Source organism: Balaenoptera physalus, assembly GCF_965194825.1.
Source record: "Balaenoptera physalus genome assembly, chromosome: 12".
Lineage (NCBI taxonomy): Eukaryota > Metazoa > Chordata > Mammalia > Artiodactyla > Balaenopteridae > Balaenoptera > Balaenoptera physalus.
In genome coordinates, this window is record NC_138897.1 from 69,468,709 (window position 1) to 69,488,636 (window position 19,928).

Sequence of the window (19,928 nt, forward strand, 5' to 3'; positions counted from 1 at the left end):
GCTTGTTTGTTTTTTGGCCGTGGCCATGGCGCACAGCATGCAGGATCTTAGTTCCCGGAGCAGGGATCGAACCTATGACCCCTGCAGTGGAAGCACAGAGTCTTAACCACTGGACCTCCAGGGGAGTCCTGTTCTTTTAATGTTTGGATCTGTTTTATCATTGATTATCTAGGGCTTTCAATGTATACCATCATGTCATCTGGAAGAGAATTTAACATCTTCTTTTCCAATTCATATGCCTCTAATTGATTTTTCTTGTCTAACTGAATCAGCTTAAACCTCCCATACAATGTTGACTAGTAGTGTAGACAGTGGGTATCCTGATCTTAATAGAAATACCTCCGATATTTCTTCATAAGTAATGTGTTGGCTTTAGAACTAAGGAGGGTGTGTGTGTGTGTGTGTGTGTGTGTGTGTGTGTGTGGGTGTGTGTATTATAATCATTTTTAAGAAACCCATCAGTTTCTGTTTGCTTAAGTGTTTTAATTAAAAATGGGTATTGAATTGTCAAAGGCTTTTTCAGCATCTATGGAGATAATCATATGCTGTTTCTTCATAAATCTATTAATATGATGTATGACATTAATGGATTTCCTAATTGAACCAACTTTGCATTCTAGGATAAATTCCACTTGGTCAGCATGTATTATGTTCTTAATTTGATGTTGTATTTTGTTTGCTAATATTGTATTTGCTATTTTTGTATGATAAGTGATATCAATCTCTGTTCTTCTTCTGACCAAAGCTTTAAATATATCTGATGAATCTTGGTATGTAATGTTTTGTCATTTAAAAAAAATTGTGGTTTAAGTATTTCCCCTTTTACCTAGAAGTCATTTAATAAATTTAAAAAAATTTTTAGTTGGAAAAATCTTTTTGGTTTTTATTTTGTTAATTTTTAGGTTTAATTGCACTGTGATCATAGAATATTGTTTATAATGTTAATATTTCTTCTTTGCGGAACTTACTGATGCTTCCTTTGTGACGCAGTATATGATCACAGAGAATGCATTCATGTGCCCTTGAGGAGAAGGTGTAGTGTCTGTTGTCAGAGTGTGGAGTTCCCTACAGTTCCATACTGTTTACCTTGTTGAGTCTTCTGTCTCCTTACTTATTTTGTCACTTGGTCTGACTTGTACTGACAGTAGTATATTACATTCTCCAATTACTAGTGAGTTTTTTTCTGTGCCTCTTTGCATCTCCTGTAGTTTGTGCTTTATAAAGGTGTTGTTTCTGTTACTTGGTACATAGATGTTCATACATTCATTGTGAACCACAGCTTAGTATTAGAAAGTGTCTGGCTTTGTCAAATCTGATGCTTTTTGGCTAGAATTAAACTTTTTTTTAAATTAATTTATTTATTTTTGGCTATGTTGGGTCTTTGTTGCTGCACGCGGACTTTCTCTAGTGCGGCGAGCGGAGGCTACTCTTTGTTGCAGTGCGCGGGCTTCTCATTGCGGTGGCTTCTCTTGTTGCGGAGCACAGGCTGTAGGCGGGCACGCTTCAGTAGTTGTGGTGCACGAGCTTAGTTGCTCCGCGACATGTGGGATCTTCCCAGACCAGGGCTCGAACCTGTGTCCCCTGCATTGGCACACGGATTCTTAACCACTGCACCACCAGGGAAGTCCCTAGAATTAAATTTTGATGTCAGTGTTTCAACTCCTTTTTTCTTACTGTTACCGTTTGCCTGACATTCCTTTGTCTATCTTTAATTTCAGCCTTTTGGAATCACTTTAACTTGTTTTTCTTATTGACACATATTCTGAGTATGAGTCCTTTATCAGATATATGTTGCAACTATTTTATCCTTGTTTCTAGGCTCATTTTTTACTTCCTTAATGTCTTTTGAAGAAAATCATGATTTTGAACTTCTTCCGTGTGACACTGGAGTTTATTCATTTTCAGTTCTGTGGAGTATTCTGTCATATGAATGTGCCAGAAGCATCCCATTCTGCAGTTGATGGTCATTTGGGTTGTTTCTAGTTTTTATTATTATGTACAATACTGCTATGAACACTCTTGTACAAGTCTTTGTGTACAAGTGTGCAAATTTCTTTAGGGTGTTTAAGCGTGGGGTTGCTGAGTCATAGGGCGTGCCAGGTGGTCCCTGATTGTTTTCCACGGTGATTGTTTCCATGTAGGCCCCTCCAACGTGGTACACGGCTGCAGTTGCCCCACATTTTGGTCAGCATTTACCAGGCTGTTTAATTTTTGGCTAATCTGCTAGGAGTGCAGTTATTTCACAATAGGGTTTGACAGGCATTTCCAAGATTATTAATTAGGTTAAACATCTCTTCCTATGTTTGTTGGGTATTTATGTTTCTTGTGAAACATCTGTTCAAGTCTTTTGCTCATTTAACGTTTGGTGTTTGCTTCTTTATGGTATTGATCTGTGTCTTTATCTATTCTGGATACAAGTCCCGTGTGGGTTTGTGGCAAGTGTGGAGTAGTGAGTACTTGTGTTCACCGACGGCGGGCATTTTGCCACATTTGCTTTACTTCTCTGCCTGTGTACTTGTATGTAGCTAGACACAGGTCGAGGGTTTTTTTTCTGAAACGTTTGAAAATAGATTGCAAACATAACATTTCATCCCTAAAATACTGTATCCTAGGAATAAGGACACTCTTTTACATAAAATACCATTGTTTTCCCCAAGAAACTTAGCAATACCAATTCTGTATTATCTGCAGCCTGTATTCAGATTCCTCCAGTTGTGGTCCCCGTTTCTGATCAGGATCTAATCAAGGTTCACACGTTGCATTTGGTAGACATGCTCTTTAGTCTCTGAATTTAGAAGAGTCACCCTGCTGTTTCTCTCGCTGTTTCTCTTGACCTTGACCTTTGCCATGAGTCTGAACTGGGTGTCCTGTCTGGGCCCCTGGTGGGTATGTTTGGAGGTTCCCGCATGTTGCTGGCAGAGGTGGACGGCGATGGGCCCTTGGGAGATGAGTGATGCCGGCTGTTTACTGTGGGTGGCCCGCTTCAAGGATGGTGCCGGTGGTGACAGCCCGGTGTCCCCTCATGAAGGAGCATTTCCTCTGTGATTCATAAATGACCTGTAGGCACAGCAGATCTCCTGCTCCCAATAGCTTTTCCCCAGTCAGGTCATTTTCCAGATCTGAGAGGTGATGCTCTCTGCTTGTACGTTCAGTTCCATCTTTTTATTTCTTTAAAGCCGTGAAGCGTTGTATTTCACAGACCTGAACTCTCTGGTCGGATCCAGGTCTGCGCCTGCGGTTCCTGGTGCTCCTGGTCCTCGCAGTGCTGGGCCTCCTTGTCTGCTTTTACGAGTGTTGGCTGGGAGCCGGCATTTCTTAGGGTTTTTCCTGTGAATTCACTGAGGCCTGGGTTGAAGGGGTCCTTCTGAGAGATGCACAGACTGCAGTTGGGGGGCCCCAAGGTGTTGTGATTTGGGGCAGAGAGCTGAGGGCGGTGACATTCTGGAGTCTCCGAGCACAGCTTTGGTTCTGGTTCAGCCTAACACTGAGCCCATGGCCCCGGGGACCTCATCCGTAGGGGATACTCCTTCGAGATTACCCACCTCCAGAGGGCTCAAACTTTGTCCCTCGTGGACCTGGGACTCGAGGTCCCTAGGGCAGCAGGTGCCCTAGGACAGGGCCAGCTGCAGGCTCTGTGGCCCTGCCCACGCTGCACACTGCTCCCACACCAGGGTAGTGGGGAGGCCGGGTCCCCCCCTCCACAGGAGTAACCCTGCGGCTGTCCTCCGTCTGTGGGCCGGGACTCGGGGGCTCTGGGGGCATTTGTAGCAATGGTGGAAAGGCTGTCAGACTGTCTCTCTTTTTAATTTTTAAAGGAATGTGTCTCGCAGAACCCAAAGTTGTGCTCCATGGATTAAGTTTCAGGCTCCTTTGCCCTCTGGGTGGGGGGAGAATGACAGGCCAGTGGAGAGGGGGGGGCAAGGCTGGCGGGGGGCAAGGCCTGTGGGCGGCCATCGTGCTCACCGGGCGGCCTGGTGCCAGGAGATAGGATAATACGATTATTCTCAATTAGATTAATAAAGAATAATTAGACGTCATAAATCAAGTCATCATAGAGTATTGTCATGGGAAAAATATGTAGCTAGAATTAATTAGTTTTCAAATAAAGTGTTTACTTTAATTGCTTGAAATGATGGAGCCCTTAATTGCCGAGGCTTCGTCTTGGCCTGAGCGTCCGGCTGTTGTAACAACATGACGGGTTTATTCCCTACATCCGGGGAAAACAGTGGAGGAGGACTTGATTTCATCACCTGGGAGCGAGCCTGGTGCGGTGAGGTTCTGGAAACGCCCGTCAGGCCGCAGGCAGGTGGCAGGTGTGGGCTGGGTCTCTGCTGGCGCTGCCCAGGGCCACCGTGCTGCCTGCGTGTGTGTGTGTGTGTGTGTGTGTGTGTGTGTGTGCGTGCGCACACGCCTGTGTGAGCACATGTGTGTGTGTTGGGGGGCTGCACAGTGGGAGCCTATGTGGGGGTGGCCTGTCCCTCTGCCCCCAGAGCCCCTTCCCGACGGCCCACTCCGGCCCTTTCACTTCCCCCCTCTGGCGGCTGTGTGGGCGCCTCCCCCCTGCTGTGTGCAGGCTGGGTGGGGACTGTCCCAGAGCCCAGCAGGAGAGGCCCCCCAGCTGCCCCAGCTCCCGGGGGGTCCGCTCCTAGCCGTGCCCTCTGCACCCTCGGCCCGGCCCAGGGCCTGCGGGCAGACAGACGTGCCCTGGCTGCCTGTGAGATTGGGGTGGCGTGGTTGGGGTGGGCTCGGGGGGGACCCTGGCAGCTTCTCTTTTGGGGTGGGTGGGCCCAGCAGGCCTTACACACAGGACCAGTGATTTGAGGAAGGGTCTGTCCTCTGAGAGCAGCCCTCCAGGGGAGTGGCCGGGTAACTGGGCCCCGCCCCTTGCCCACACACCCCTGTGCCGGCCCTTCTGCCCCTTGATGGCAGCGTGCAGGCTCTGGAACACTTCGAACCTGAGCCTGGGAGGCCTAGAGCAGCTCACCGGATGGTTCCTTGGGTGGCTGTAACAGTTGGAGGTTGTGATGAGCAGGACCGGGACCTGGCGGGCTGTGTTTGCAGCCCATGTGACGAAGACCAGAGATCCCACACACCTCTGACTTGGCTGGGGGGGCTCGTTGGGGAGGGCCCCCCGAGGGAGAAGCTGGAGCGAGGCCTGGGCAGAGGGCAGGACAATTGCTCCCGGTGTGTGGACAGCTGGGACGAGGGGGACCCTGCCCAAGTTGGTGAGGGGTGTGGGCACTGCTGCCCTTGCCTGGGGACGGTACCTGTTGGGACAGAAGGTGCAGGGGGGGGGCAGCATCCAGGGACGCTCCTGTGCCTTCCCGAAGGAGGACAGGTGAGTCATTCACGCCCTTCCTCAGTCCCCAGGTGACAAGCATGGCGGCCCCGCCGCTCCCACCACCAGACCCCCAGTTTGTCCTCCGAGGCGCCCAGTCGGCGGTGCACGCACTGCATTTCTGCGAAGGAGCCCAGGGGCAGGGGCGCCCGCTGCTCCTCTCAGGGTGAGTACCCCCGGCCCAGGGTAAAGTCAGGGGGTAAGGGGCTCAGGCTGCCCATCACCTGGGCACTCGCCCTTTCAGAGCCCTCGACGTGCTGTCCCCTTGGGCCTCCCCCGTGGAGGACGCAGGGACACGGTCTCTGTTAGAGGTGCCAGGCAGCTGGCACTGTCAGTGGAGGCCTCCCCGCCTCTCCAGAGAAGAGGCTGCCCAGGGCCCTGCCGTCCTCCCTGTAAGAGGAGCACGTGTCCCCTGGTTGTGTGTTCAGAGCTGTCCCCTGAGCTGGGAGCTGCTGGCTGGAGCACCTGACCCACTGGCTGCGTGGTGTCCAGCCAGCTCCCCACCATGCCCGAGCCTGACTGGCGCTTGTCTGAACAGGTCCCTGCGCGGGCTGGTGCACATCTGGAGCCTGCAGACACGGAGGGTGGTCGCCACCCTGGACGGCCATGGGGGCCAGTGTGTGACCTGGCTGCAGACACTGCCCCAGGGGCCCCAGCTCCTCAGGTGAGTCTTGGTGGCAGTGAGCCAGGTTGTGGCCTTCAGGGGGGTTCCGTGAGCTTTCCAGGGGAGGCCCTCGTGGCCTCCCCCAGCTGGCAGGACGGCCCCAACAATGGCAGAACCGGGTGACTTGTCGAGGGCAGCGCAGCCCGGGTGTGTGGGCCTTCCGGGCGGGTGCCCATTGAGAAGAGCCTGATGGACGCTTAGGACGGCTCTGTCCGAGCCCACCCTGGCCTGCTGGGGCCCCCAGGGCGAGGGCTGGGGGCCAGTACTTGGAGGAGCCTCCGCTTCCCTCCTGCAGGTCGCGGGCCCTGGTGTCCTGATAGCTGCTCTGCAGCGCAGCCTTCTCCCTGGCCATGGAGCCACCTTCCCGCGAGGCAGGGAGGACTAGTCGCCAGGGTGGCACAGAGCTGAGCCTAAAGCTCACCCAGGCTGATGGGGCCCCGCTCCCTGCCCAGTGCGGCTGCCCCAGGGGAGACCGGGAGGCCGTGCAGGTGCCAGGGCAGTGGAACTCTGGGGCTGCCAGCGTGGGTGGGTGGGAGATGGCAGAGCGAGGGGTCTGGCCCCGTGGCAGAGGAGATTGCATGTGTTGACGCCATGGTGGGCCGGGACTGGGGAGTCTGGGGGCTGGGCAGCAGTGAGGGAGGGTCCTGTGGAGGTGACGGGCTGGGGCCCCAGGTGGGAGGCGGGCCAGGAGGCAGCAAGAGGGCGCTGGTGGGTGAGGGAGTAAGTCAGGGGGCTTCCCTCCTTCCCCTGGAGAGAGGGATGGTGAGGGCAGGGCACGGACAGGAGGGAGTGGGGGCCACCTGGCAGCCCGAGCGACTGCTGTCTGGGGCGGCCCTGACATCTGCCCCTGTACAGGGGTCCCAGCTTTCCCACCCCCGCCAGAAATCTGCCAAGTCAAAGAGGGCTTTCCCGGGCGCGCTCTGCCCCAGAACTCCCGGACGGTTCTGCTCTCCTGCTCTGGACTTGGAGCTTGGACACCTGGGCACCGTGGAGCCCAGTCCCCAGAAAACAAGGCCTCTTGGGCCCCCAGTGGCTTCAAAGCACTTTTGTGTGGGACTGAAGCCGCTCCCACTCCCTGCAGGTGGCTGAGGCCCCAGAAGTCCTGGAGGCCGTACCCTGGGTGTGTGTGCTTGTCCATCCGTCTCAGAGCCTCACTCCTTCTCTGCCCATTTGCCCAGATGCACCCCTCACTGCAGGGGCCCTCGCATGGCTTTGCTCTTTCCCTGATGATTAGAGTGGATGCTGTGTCTGAGGACCCCACAAAGCTGCTGGAAACTTCCTGCTGAGGTTTGAGCCGAGGTGTAGGCCCTTCTGGGCCCCATGCTCCTCTGTGCACCTTGGGCTGGCCTTGGGGAGCCTCAGGCCGGGAGTTCCACCCCTTGGAGAGCTGGCTGGTGCTGTGCGGGGCGGCAACTCCACGGGCGCCCTGCGCATGTGCATGGTGGATGGCGCTGTGGGGGCCCCGCCTAGGCAGGCGCAGACCGCGCAGGTGCTTGGATGCTGCACTAGAGGCCGGGGCCCAGCTGTGTTTGGAAGTCAAACCTCCAAAGTGGCCCTTGAGGGGGAAGGTGCCCTTTCATGTCAAGGGGCCGGAGGACAAAGCTGGGAGCCAGGGCTCTGCAGACACCCCAGCCCCACCTGTACCCCAGAGGATGCACCTGTGCCTCTACAGCTGCCTGGGTGGGCTTGTTTCCTTCTTCCTTTATTGGGAGGCGTGATGTACTTACAGGAAGGTGCACAAGACGAGTTTCAGACCATCTAGTCAAGGGTGGACACCTGGGCAGCCACTACCCGCCCCACGCCCGCCCAGCAGCCTGTCCTCATCCTCAGGAGGCAGCCCCTCCACCTCATTCTTGCTTTACCGTCTGAATATGCATCTCCAAAAAGCATAGACTCATTTTATGTGTTTTTTTTTTTTAACCTAAATGGAACGATATGGAGCAGCTTCCTTTGTATCTGATTCTGTGTCTGCGAGACCCGCCAGGGTGTGCATGGCTGCCGTGTGTTGTGTGGGCCTTTCTGTCTTATTTCTCTGGACGTGTGTACCCAGATTCCTCACCTTTCTGTGTTGGTGGAGATCTGGGTTGTCCACTTGGAGCTGTTGTGGACGAGGCTTGAGAAGACTCCCACTGGGCCTCCCGGTGCTGGGGGCCCCCGGATCCAGCGGTGGGGCTGCTCGGAGGCCACCAGTGTCCTTGAAGGGGCTCCCACTGGCCAGTCTGGGATGATTAGGGCACAAAAATCAATGAGAACTGTGGGTGATGACCCATCAGTAACACAGGAATGTGTGAGTCCAGACTGATGGGAGGAGGGGAGAGAAGAGGCGAGAGCCTGCTGTCTGGTGGGTGTGCCTTGCGGACGTGGAAGATGACTGTCTGCAGGACCGGCGGGCAGCACCACTGTGGGTGGAGGCGCTGGGTCATCTGAGGCCAGGGTGGCGGATGTCACAGTGTCTTTCCCAGAAGTGCCCACGGCGGGGGGAGGGGCTTTGAGTGAACACACCTGGCGGGCGCCTCTGTCCAGGTGATCAGGGTGGGCAGTCAGCCTTGTGTGCAGTGTCATCCCCTTGCTGTCCTCCCCAAATGTGGAGATGTCACCCTGGGGATGATACACACATACAAGGGACAGGGAAAGGCGCGGCCCGTCCAGTCCAAGGGCCTGGTGAGCACTGACCAGCCCAGCGTTCATCCAGGGGCCCCGAGCTCGCCACTCCGTGACCGGCACTGACCCACATGGGCTGTGCCAGGGTCCCTGGCTGTGGGGGAAAGCGTGGAGGTGGCACAGTTGGGCGCGTGTACAGTGTTAGCAGTTAGGGGTCCAGGCGAAGGAGGCAGGGAGCCACTGTTCTGGGGGTTCCTTAGAGACAGGCCGGCTCTCCCTCCCTGTGTGGCCGCCCTCGGCCGGGGCCGGCACCTCCATGTGAGAGCACGGTTCCCACTGCTGCTTCTCTCCTGAGCTCCACTCGGAGACGGTGTCAAGAGGCCTCATGTTCTCTCTCTCCTGCGTCGCTGCTGCTTCAGGCCGAGCGACTCCTGCTCCCCAGGATCCAGGCACATCCTGCCAACACCAGCGGTTCTCCAGACAGAGCTGGGGTCTGGATCAGGATTGGGTGCCCTGGGTCCACCTGGGGGGCATCCATCCACGCGGCACCGAGGTCTCCCAACGGTGCGGGTAGATGCCGGGCCCCACGTGCCCTCCTGTCCCCTTCCACGGCTCCAGGACCGGCCCACTGTCCTGTCCCCTTTGTCCCCACTGGCCTGTGCTGCTGCTTCTTCCCTTGTTTGTCTGGACCTCACCCCTTGGGAGGAGGACGGGAGAGCGGTTCTGTGGGGTGACCCTCACGTTGGCTCAGCCCCGGGGTTTCTTGGGGTCAGACTGGGGAGGTGGGCTTTCGGGAGGAAACCCTTCTCGTCCCCTTGTCGGGGGTCTGGGACATCTGCGGGGCTCATCCACCTGGGGAGGGTGTGTCCATGGTGTCCCACCGGCAGGGACCGTTCCCTCTGCTTCCCAGACTCCTAGGAAATGAGTCCCGAGGCCCAGCGAGGAGCATTTCTGGTGAGCGTCAGAGCCGCGCAGCAGACAGTGAGCCTCAGGGCTGCAGATACCCCGTCCCTCCGTCCTCAGCGTCCGCCCAGGGGCTCTGCCCCCCCAGCTGTGCCTGGGCTGGTCTCATGGGGAGGGTTTCAACTCCTCCTTTTATAGCATTCTGCTTTCATTGGAACTCTTCTGTTTAATAGGAATTCTCCTCCCTGTGTATGTATGTGTTCACTCATGGGTCTGGGCTCGTGGAGATTTCTTTTATTCTTGGGTTAGAATTTCATTCTACTGTTATTTATTTTATTGCTCAGATTGTTCCAACTTTAGTGCTTGTGTCCTTCGGACATGCCCTTTGTTGCATTTTTAAAAGTATTTCCTTATTTTCTGGCCCTACAGGGTGCTTAGAACTCATCTTGGCCCCCCACCCTGCCCCAGCTCTTGCTGTCTGGGGGAAAAGGGATAAGAAGCCAGACCGGGCGCTGGGTGTTCTCGTCACTCCTGGGGTGTCGTTGCCTCTGGGTCTTCTCAGGGGGCAACCCGGGCTCCCCGTGTGCACCTCCATGCTGCGTACACCCTGTGTACACCTCTGCGTCTGTCGTCTGTGTCTGTGTTTGCACAGATATGTGCTCATGCCGACGTCTCTGACTCAGGGCCAACGCCTGCTGGGCTTCTTGGTGACCCAGCCCCCCGCCCCTACTCCTATCCGTCTCTGTCCAGCTCTGCTCCTGCTGGACGTGTGAGGGGGTCTCAGGATTGCTAACCCACACCTGTGAGAACACCTACCAGCCAGAGTCCCGTGTCTCTGTCCAGTTCCTCTGTCTCTAACCAGACAGTGCCTAGAGGACACGCTTCCTGAGTCTCTCAGGTCGGCTCTCATCTGCTCTCCCCTGAGCACCGAGTGCCGGGCATTCATCTCTGTCTGCAGCTTGTCCTGGGACCCTGACCTCCTGGTGGGTTTTTTCAGTCACACACAGAACAGTTCACTCTTTGTGGCGAGTTCTGTGGGCAGGACCCTGTTGTCCTCTGCCCCTGCGGCCCTGCCTCCCCCAGAGGGTCACACGGGTGGAAGTGCAGTGTGTGGCCTTTCAGACGGGCTTCCTCCCCGTAGCAAAGGGCATCTAATTCCTGCGGGTGGCTGTGTGTCCCTGCTGCTGCTCTGGTGTTGAGCGAGGTCAGGTGTGGACGGATGCTCCATGGTGAGTTATCAGCCTCCTGCTGGAGGGCTGTGTCCGGTTTGGTGAGCAGAGCTGCCGTGGACATTCGCTTATAGGTTTTTGTGTGAATGTAGGTTTTAAATGCACTTGGGAACACTCATGAGGGTGGAGTTGCCAGGTGGTCACAGTTAATTCACAAAGGGGTGGAGGGCGGGAGGGGTGGAGGGCCCACAGTTTGGCAGCACAGGGAGCAGCAGGGAGACCACGGGAGGCGGGCCATGGGGCCTGTGCCATGGGGCGCCCGGGGCCTTGGTCTGCAGCCTCCCCAGGCCAGCCCGTGTGCGTGAGCTGGCATCAGGCGTCTGGGCTGCAGACTCACGTGTGGCCCTTCCTCAGCTGAGGTGCCCCCAGGCCCTCCCCAGGAAGTGTCCCCTGCAGTCCTGTGGCCTCCGGCCGACCACAACACACTGACATTTATCCTCACCTGGGAGGGTCACGGCCCGTCTCCTCTTATTTTGGCAGCCAGGGCCGCGACCTGAAGCTGTGCGTGTGGGACCTGGCGGAGGGCAGGAACGCCGTCGTGGACTCCGTGCTCCTGAAGAGCGTGGGCTTCTGCAGGGGCTCTGTGCTGGCTGGGGGCCTGCAGCGCTGGATGCTGGCTGTGCCGGGGAGAGGCAGCGATGAGGTGAGTGAGCCCATTCACCCTTGGCTCCTGGCTGCAGGAATGCTGTGTCCCGAGCAGCTCCTCCGGCCAGCCTTGGCCTGGTCACCTGAGGTGGCCCTGGTGCTGGGGGTCGGGAAAGGGGCCCGAAGTGGGCCCAGGTCTCTGGGAGGCCCTGGCACCCAGCCAGGAGCAGCACGGGATGGACGAGGTCAGGGCCCGAGGCTGTCAGGGGCCTTGGGAGCAGGCAGGCATGGAGGGAAGCCCCAGGCGGACCCCATGAGGTCGAGGTAGGCCTCAGAGCCAGGACAGCAGGGGAGGGCGGCCTTTTGGGGTCATAACTGGGCACTGGCATGAGAGGTCTTGGGCAGGGCTGAGACGCAGGGCATAAGGGCTGGCACCAGGGTGGCAATCGCAGTCACAGATGAGTGGGGCCCGTCAGAGGACAGGGCTCCTAGGGGCAGTGGGTGGGATGGAGCCCCAAGGTCACTGTCAGATGGAGCTCAGGCTGAGCATCCAGCAGCGATCTGTGGCAGGGACTGGTCAGGCTGGACAGTGGTGTTCACACCCCAGGGACAGAAGGGGCAGAATCCCCAGGGGAAGCAGAGCCCAGGACGGGGTGCCGGCGGGGAGTGCCGAGGGCAGGGGGATAGGGGTGCTGGTTGGAGGCAGTGGGGGAGGGAGCCCCAAGTGCAGCGGGACGGCCTGGTGTGTGGGGGCCTGGGGGCGCCGAGAGTGGGCGTGGGTTCGGGGTACATGTGCAGGGGGAGGGAGGCCCCTACCCACCGCCCACGCCCCGTCCTCCCCGTGTCCCCTGCTGCCCTGAGGGCCTGTGCGGCGGGCGGGGCTGGGCAGGGACTCAAGCCCTGCACCCAGGAAGTTTGGCCCCCGCCCAAGAGGAGTCGTGAGTCTTAAAGCAGATTCAGCTCATAAATAATGAGGCAGGAACAGGCATCTATTTGTTCATGATGGCGTTTAAGTCACCAATTAGGAGCTACATGCAATTTTCTTGCCAGTTTGCCAAAAACCTGTTAAAAGTTTTATTAATGTGAAAAGAGAGGGCTCTGCTTTCTCCTGGTGGCAGCAGCCGGGTGGCGCCGAGCCTCCTCAGTGGTGGGGGCCGGGCCACACTTCTGCTGAGGTCACCTTCCGCTGCCCCCGCCAGCCTGGCCCGAGACTGCTCGTCCCCTCTGCTTCTCTCCGGCTCCCCGGCTCCTGGTACACCACCACCCCCCCGCCTGGGAGCCACAGGTCTGGGAACCTTGCACATCCTGGGAAAAGGGCTGTTTTCCATGTTCCCACCTGGAATCGGCGCCACTGGCCTGTGCCCAGACAGAGCCAGGCCCGGCCGTCTGGGTGGCCACACTTGCCCGAACCAGACATTTTTCCTTCTGGAAACAAAACTTGCCCTTGAATGCCAGGTGGAAGCATCCCGGTGTGTGGGAGGCCCCAGCAGAGTGCGGAGCCCCTCCTGGGACCACAAGGACCAAGGAGCACTTGTTCTGGATGCCAGCACTGCGCCCCCTCTCATGGCGCCTAGCCCAGGCCTGGGCTGCCCTGGTGTCGCCCTTACTCTGGGCCACTCGCCTCTGCCCGATCCCCCCGCCCTCGCGCCTCTCCTCACTGCCACCAGAGGGGTCTTCCTGAGCCCCCAGATCGGGGGTGGGGGCATCCCTCTCTGACCCGGGACCCCCTCCCCCATCGCCCGGCAGCTTGTCCTCCTGACGTAGTGACGTTTTAGGAAGCTGGCGTCAGAGCAGAAATAGGAAGGCAGGCATCCAGCCCCCAGCACCATGTTCCTTGACCTTCCAGGCCCCCCGCCTTGGCCGGGACGGGCTTGGGTGCCTGAGGCCCAGCCAGTCCCCACCCCTGTCTCCCTCCCACTGACCTCGGAGGACAGAAGGGCTCCGAGGGCTCCCTCCTCTTTGGTTTGCTCAGTCACTTCTGGGCCACACTCCATGCCACCGCGTCCTCCTGTACCTCCTTCATTTTGCTGGAGCTTCCCCTGAGCTTCTTGGGTGCTGCAGGAACTCCTTCTAGCAGCTTCTAATTCATGGCGGGATGACGCTCATGTCACTTAGGTCCTTTTCCGTCTCTTTGGGGCAGTGAGGACTAGGTGTCTGGGGTAGATGCTGGCCCTGCAGGCAACGTGATATGGGCGGAGGGGGCTGTGTGTGCATGTGTGTGGGCGTGTGTGTATACGCGTGTGCACGTGCATTAGTGAGAGCAGCAGCAGGGCTACACACCTGCTCTACACTGCGTGGTTACACCTTGAGTTCACCCTGGGGTTTCCTCCTGGGGGTTCTGTGCCCCGGGTGTCAGAAGTGGACCAGCAGGTGTAGGTTCTGTCCCCTCGATGCCCCAACGCGTCTGGACCTCAGACTCCTCATCTGCAAAACCTGGGGCTGCCCTGTGTCGACGAAGGGTGCCCTGCAGCTCTGCGAGGCGCACACTGTTGTTGGTGGAGCCTCCCCAGGAGGGTGGCCGGAACCACCAGGTGGGAACACGTCACCCAGCCAGGCGCAGGAGGGGCTGTGTCAGCGTCAGGCGACGCTGAGCACAGGGTGGAGGAGCAGGCGCTGGGGCCCCAGGTGTGCAGGTCTGGGTGCCATGCGACAGTCCGGGAGGGCTCAGGGTCATCCACACGTGGGGCCCGACCGGGAAGGAGCGCCAGGAGGAGGGCGGGAGGCCGAGTGAGCTGAGTCAGTGCCGTGGGCCAGGCCACCTGCTTGGCCAAGAGGTCAACGCAGAGGAGGCCTGAGGTGGCTGCGGGGCAGTGACACCGCTCGAGGGACCTGCCGGTCACTCATGAGTGACGCGTGCATTCCACACAGCCCGGCAGCCCCCGAGCCCAGGAGCCCATGGGTCAACGCGGGAGGCACGGCCTGGGTTCCCAAAGGTGCAGACAGGCCCACAGTGGCCGGGCTGAGGCCTCAAGAATCTCCTGTTTGTGCAGCACAGACTTGACTTGGCTCCGGCCCAACTCGGCTTGTTTTCTTACTGTCAGGTTCAGATTCTGGAGATGCCGTCCAAGACGTCAGTGTGCTCCCTGAAGCCCGAGGCACAGGCCAGGCCAGGCATGCCCATGTGCCTGCAGCTCTGGCAGGTAAGGCCCAGCGCCCGCCAGCCACGCCCACCGACCACACCTGCTGGCCACGCCCGCCAGGTGTGAATCATGCCCGTTAGGGACTTGGTTCCTCATCACCTACGGGCACTGGCCCCTGGGAGGCGTGTGCACAGCGTCCTCCTCAGCCTTGGTGTCCCCAGCCCTCCAGCCCTCCTGCTGTGAGGATGCCTACAGACCCTTTGGGGATGCTGGGCTCGTCCTCGTCTTCGCAGGGCGATGTGGGAGACAGCGGCCCCCTCCTGGGGGAGCCACATGCTCCCCTCTGGTCTGCTCACCGGCGCGGCCTGGCGTGGGGCCGGGAGGGGGTGCTGACTAACCCTGCAAGCCTGCACGGCCCCTGCGTCGCCGGGATTAATTTTTGTTACTTCTTTGCCTTGTTGAGGCTGGAGTGGGCTTAATGTGCTGGCTTTCCCTGCGGCCACACTTGGTATTTCTGATCTGCGGCCATTTCCTTCTTTCTTGGCTGTTCTCTCTGATTAGAGAGGGTCTGGAGGCATCTACTGGGGCTGCGGCAGAAGCCGGGGGGCAGCGGAGTCACAGGCCTGAGTCCCTGCAGGATGGGTTCTGCCTCTGGGGCTGAGCCCAAGGCCTGGGAGGGACCCTCCTGACCAGAGGGGCAGCTTCCCACCCCCAGCGGTCAGCACCAGCTCAAAATGGGCGTCTACTTCTGGGGGCAGCAGAGCGGATGGTCCGGTGCATTCACGTGGAAAGAGTCTCGGCAGCGTCTTTACAGCTGCAGAAGCCGTGGGGAGCAGGTTACTGACCAGGGCTGTCCCGGACTGCTGCCTACGGCCTGTTTTTCAGCTCCGAGCAGCTCACCTGTGCCTCCTCAGAGCCGCCCCGGGCTGCCTGGGACCAGGAGGACGTTCCTGCCCCTGCTGTGACTCTCCATATGGGTTAGACAGCCAGGCTCGCATGGTTTGGAGGTGTCTGTGTGCCCGCAGGGTCCCTGGGCCCAGCTCTTGTCCCTCCAGGGCCCTGCCCTGTCTTGCAGTTGGTGTCCCTGCCGTCTCTGAACTGAGAGAAGCCCATGGGGGGGGCGGCGTGAGGAAGTGGGGGCTCTGAGACTCACCTGGATGGCAAAGCTGCTGGTGCCGGCAGGCGGTGGCAGGGGGGGCCCCTGGAGGGGCAGCGGAGGCTGTGGAGGTGGCCTGGCGCTCACAGGCCCAGGGCGGGACGGGGCTGCATCCGCTCACCCTCCCTCCCTGGAGATGCTGTCATTGCCTAATCGTGTAAGAATTCCATCAGAAAAATGTGCAGAAATGGGATGTACAAACTTGTCAAGGTAATTGACATGGTTGACAGAAGGACAAATCGAGTTGTGTTAGTTGATACAGATCCAGCGCAAAGCATCCTGTTAAGAAAAGTCTATTCTGATTTGAAATGTCCTTTTATTCCTCTCCAAGCCTGGAGGTCCAGGTTATAGCTTATTGATCTGAGTGTGGCAGAGTGGCCTGATGTGGGATTCCTTTCTGAAACATTCAGAGATTTCTTGTTTTGCTCCTGAGAGTGGATGGCCTGTGTTGTTAGGATGATTGTCATGTAGGAGGTCAGGGGTCGTCCACACCAACCCTTGGAGCAGGTCCGCCAGTGCCCCCCCCACCCCCAGCCAGGGGCTCCCCGGGGAACCTCGAGGTGCTGGGGGGCACACCCAGGGGTGGGGGGGGGACGCAGAGTGAGCAGAAGTCAGCCTGGCACCAAGGGCGTGGCCGCCAGAGGACTGAGGCCCCAGAGCACTGACCCGCCTGGAGGGTCTATCCTGGGGGGCCGCAGGGACCCTGCGTGCCAGGAGAGAAGGTGGAGGGGCCTCAGTGCAGGGGCAGAGCCTGGCACGGAGCCCTGTGGCTGGTCTGGCTCCTGTCCTGGCCTCCCTGTGTGCCTGCACAGGGGGCTCAGCGGTGTGCAGGCCCCGCTCCAGCCTAGGCACTCAGAGCTCCCAGACCATAGGGGGAGCCCTGGATGCAGGAGGAACATGCAGGGTGGAGGCTGGGGAGCAGGTTGGGCCAGGCAGTGCAGTGGGAAGCTGGTGGGAGGACACAGCAGTGCCCCAAGGGGGACGGACCCAAGGGGCCCCGGCAAGTTCCTCACAGCTGCTTTCTTGGACTCCTCCTTCCTGCTTTTGTTTTTGGGAGCACATGTTATCATCAGAAAAAAGGGCTTGTGGGAGGCGTCCTCCAGATCCCAGAGCTGGTCTGCACAGGGCTCCCCTGGCTCCCCTCACTCTGCAGGGCCCTGAGACGTACCCCTCACACCAAGCACAGCGAGCTCTGCTTCCTGGGTTGAGGACGTAGCGTCCACTCATGTTAGACACTCGCGGTGTGCGACACCTGGGCGTGGAGCCCCTCTGGGTGGGCAGCGAGCTCCAGCAGGTGGGCCAGGAGGGCCCGCCCGGGTGCTGTCGGCCACGCCTAGGCACGTGGCTCAGCACCAGCCTTGCCCACCAGCAGCGGGCCCCCATTGGAGCTGCAGGCGACCCTGGAGGCAGCCTTGCTGGCGGCCCCCAGGCCCTGTGCTCACCGCTGGCCATCCGGGGTTTGAGGGCCGCCGGCTGAGCTCCTGGCCTCGGGAAATTCTCCGCTGGCAGGGGGCGCTTGGTCAGTTCTGAGCCCTGGGAGCTCAGTGGAGAGCAAAGGTGCCGGGTCCTGGCGGCGGTCCCGGGACTGGGCACCAAGCACGGGGCGGCCGCTCTCGGTCGGTGCCAGGCCGACCCAGGGTCCCCATGCTCCCCTGAAGGCGGCTGCGCAGCCCTCTGACCCGCGCCCTCATCCATCATGCTGCTCGGCCGGCGAGGCGCTGACTCTGCAGCCTTGACGGTTGGGGGGCTTCCGCGGCGACGTTGACAAAGTACAGAAGGTTCATTTTTCATTGAGACGGAGCTCGAGATTTTCTTTGGCCGGCAGTTCTAGACAGGTGGCCGGCCCCGCCCAGGGGTGGCCGCACGTCTCGGCCGGTGGGAAGGAGCGGGAGGACCAGCCAGTGTCCCAGACCCCGACCGCAAGCGCCCCACCCAGCCCGCACTGGCCCCAGTCTGGGTGTCGGCCCCCTGGGGGTGTGCAGACCCCCCAGGGCTCAGTGGAGAAGGCGGCCTATCTCAAGCCCCTTCTCCTCCAGAAGGCCTGGGACCCCCGAGCATCCCCCAGCTGACTGCAAGCTGTCCCTGCAGGCTGACTCCAGTCCCCGCCCTCTCCTCCTGGCCGGCTACGAGGACGGCTCGGTGGCCCTGTGGGACGTCTCCTCACGGAAAGTGTGCAGCCGCGTTGCCTGCCACACGGAGCCCGTCATGGGTCTGGACTTCGACTCCCAGGAGGCCAGGGGCGTCTCAGGCTCTGCGGAGAAGACGCTGGCCGTCTGGAGCCTGGATGAGCAGCAGGCCCTGCAGGTCAGTGGGCCAGGCCCGAGGTGTCATTTATCCTGCTCTGCACCAACAGTCTGATGGGCTGGAACAATATTTAGGCATGAAGAGGACTTGTGGCAGGTCCCCAGTTAATTAATCATCGGACCCGGCGCGGGCGGGCCTGGCGGGCGGCAGGAGAGGGGCTGGCGCTCGTGAGCCATTCACAGGGTTTGGGTTTCCCTCAGACCTTGGCTAACAACGGTCACGTCTCGTCCATCTAGAGGAAAGGCATGTAGAATCCAGGACTGTGCAAGCCCGTTTGCAAAACTCAGAGGAATTTGGTCAGTAAGGAACTGATCAATCAAAAAGAAAAAAAAAAAAGAAAAAAACTGAAACCCTACATGGAGAAATCCCTGAGTGAGGCCCCTGTGGCTGTCTGCAGGCTGCCCGGGGGCAGTGGGAGGGCCGTAACGGCTCAATGGCTTCCCATCCCACGTGGCTGGGGGGCCCTTGGGGCCACATCTGGGTGCCCAGTGCTCAGCCCTGTTGGGAGGTGGGGATGGAGTTGGCCGGGAGGGGAGCCTCCTGGCCAGGCCTCAGATGGGTGAGGTCCTGGGGAGTGAGGTGCTGGGTGTGCCCTGTGCCTGTCAGCCCCCTGAGGGTAGCCTGAGTGCACACTAGCTTCTGGGCGGGGGCGCCCCCATTAACCAGGAAGCCTCAGAAGGCTGAGACCTGACCACGGCTGGCTCTGCGAGCCCAGGTCTGGTGGGGGAGTGGGGCCCCAGCGGGGAGCCGTGTATCCCACCTCCCGGAGCTCTGGAGGACAGGGCCTGTGGCTGCGCCCTCTACAGGGGCTGCGTGGTCCAGGCTTCCCTGCAGACAGGAGGCCTCAGGAAGAGGGCATCTCTCAGGCCCTCCCCAGATGGGAGGCCTTGCCCAGCAGCCCGGGGCCCCCACAGCCAGGGAAGAGGCCCTGTGCACTTGGGTGGGTGGGGGAGGGCAGGCATGGGTGAAAATCGGGAGAGACTGCCATGCCCAGCGGGCATTGCCACACCCTGGGTGCAGGACAGCGAGGGGCAGGGCTATCAGGGGTGGGTGAGGAGTCCTGGGCAGGAGCTAGGGGCCGAGGGCGGACTCGGCAAGGAGACCATCCATGCGGCAGCTGGAGGGACTGCTCTAGCTTCCTAAAAAGCACAGTCTGTGGGAGGACCAAGCTAGAACCAGAGCGAGTGGCTGTGGCTGCAGGGTCTGGGCAGGGTCCTGAGGGGGGAGCAGCCCTGTGGAGTCCCGGGGAGGGGGGAGGGGGAGGGAGGGAGGGGTCATGTGACATGGGGACAAGGCAGGTATTCCAGCTTCCTTGGCATCGCCCCCTGCCCCCCACGCCCACCCCTCAGACTAGCCTGTGCCACGCTCGCCTGACTTGCAGTAAATCAGCTTCCCGTCCGTCTTCCTGTCCTGTGTCCCAGGGAGTCCACAGAGGCCCTGCGGGATGGGGTCAAACAGGCCTCCCTACGGGGCTGGGGCCAGCTGTGGGGGTGGAGCTTCTCCAGCATCCATCCCAGGGGAAGGGTCTCCAAGGCCTTGAAGTCCTGGATGTGGGTGGTGGGAGTGGAAGTCACCATAGTGCTCATTTTTAGAAATGGGGCGGAGCCACGTGGTGCTGGGTCTTCATGTTCTGAGCCGTCAAGGACACAGAGCCTGGCCAGGCAGGCATCGGGGTTCTCCCCACACCCTCCTCTGCTCCTGCCTGGTGGGAACCAGGCAGCGACCCCCACCCCCAATGAGGTCCAGTACTCTGTCCTGCTGTGACTTCAACTTCAGCCCAACTTTGCAAAGGCCTAGAGACCCAGGTGGCTCTCCTGAGGGCCCCACCGACTGCAGTGCCCCCAGGCCCTGCCCCCAGGACCCCGGGAAGAGGCCCCTCCTGCCGTCCTGGCCCAGATCGGCCTGGTCTCCCCTGGCTTGTTGGAGAAACAGCTGCAGGAACTTCAGACTTAAATTTATGAGGCATGTTCCAGCGCAGAGCTGGAGGTTCACTGTGCAGATGAATTGGAAAGTCAGAGCATAGGGAGGCCAGGCCAGCCGGGAGGTTGGTGGAGGCTGTGCCGCGGCC

General features: G+C 59.4%; 1 protein-coding gene across 3 annotated transcripts in view; it reads left to right on the forward strand.

The window, feature by feature from the left end:
* GNB1L (G protein subunit beta 1 like) overlaps positions 1-19,928 on the forward strand; it is an 80,522-nt gene that overhangs the window by 43,757 nt on the left and 16,837 nt on the right. For all 3 annotated transcript variants that reach the window (XM_082417008.1, XM_082417007.1, XM_082417009.1), the window contains 5 exons: positions 5,364-5,504; positions 5,877-6,002; positions 11,216-11,378; positions 14,362-14,460; positions 17,645-17,860. In XM_082417008.1, coding sequence (XP_082273134.1) covers positions 5,380-5,504; positions 5,877-6,002; positions 11,216-11,378; positions 14,362-14,460; positions 17,645-17,860 — 729 coding nt within the window. In that variant the 5' untranslated portion in view covers positions 5,364-5,379. The remainder of the gene's footprint in view (positions 1-5,363; positions 5,505-5,876; positions 6,003-11,215; positions 11,379-14,361; positions 14,461-17,644; positions 17,861-19,928) is intronic.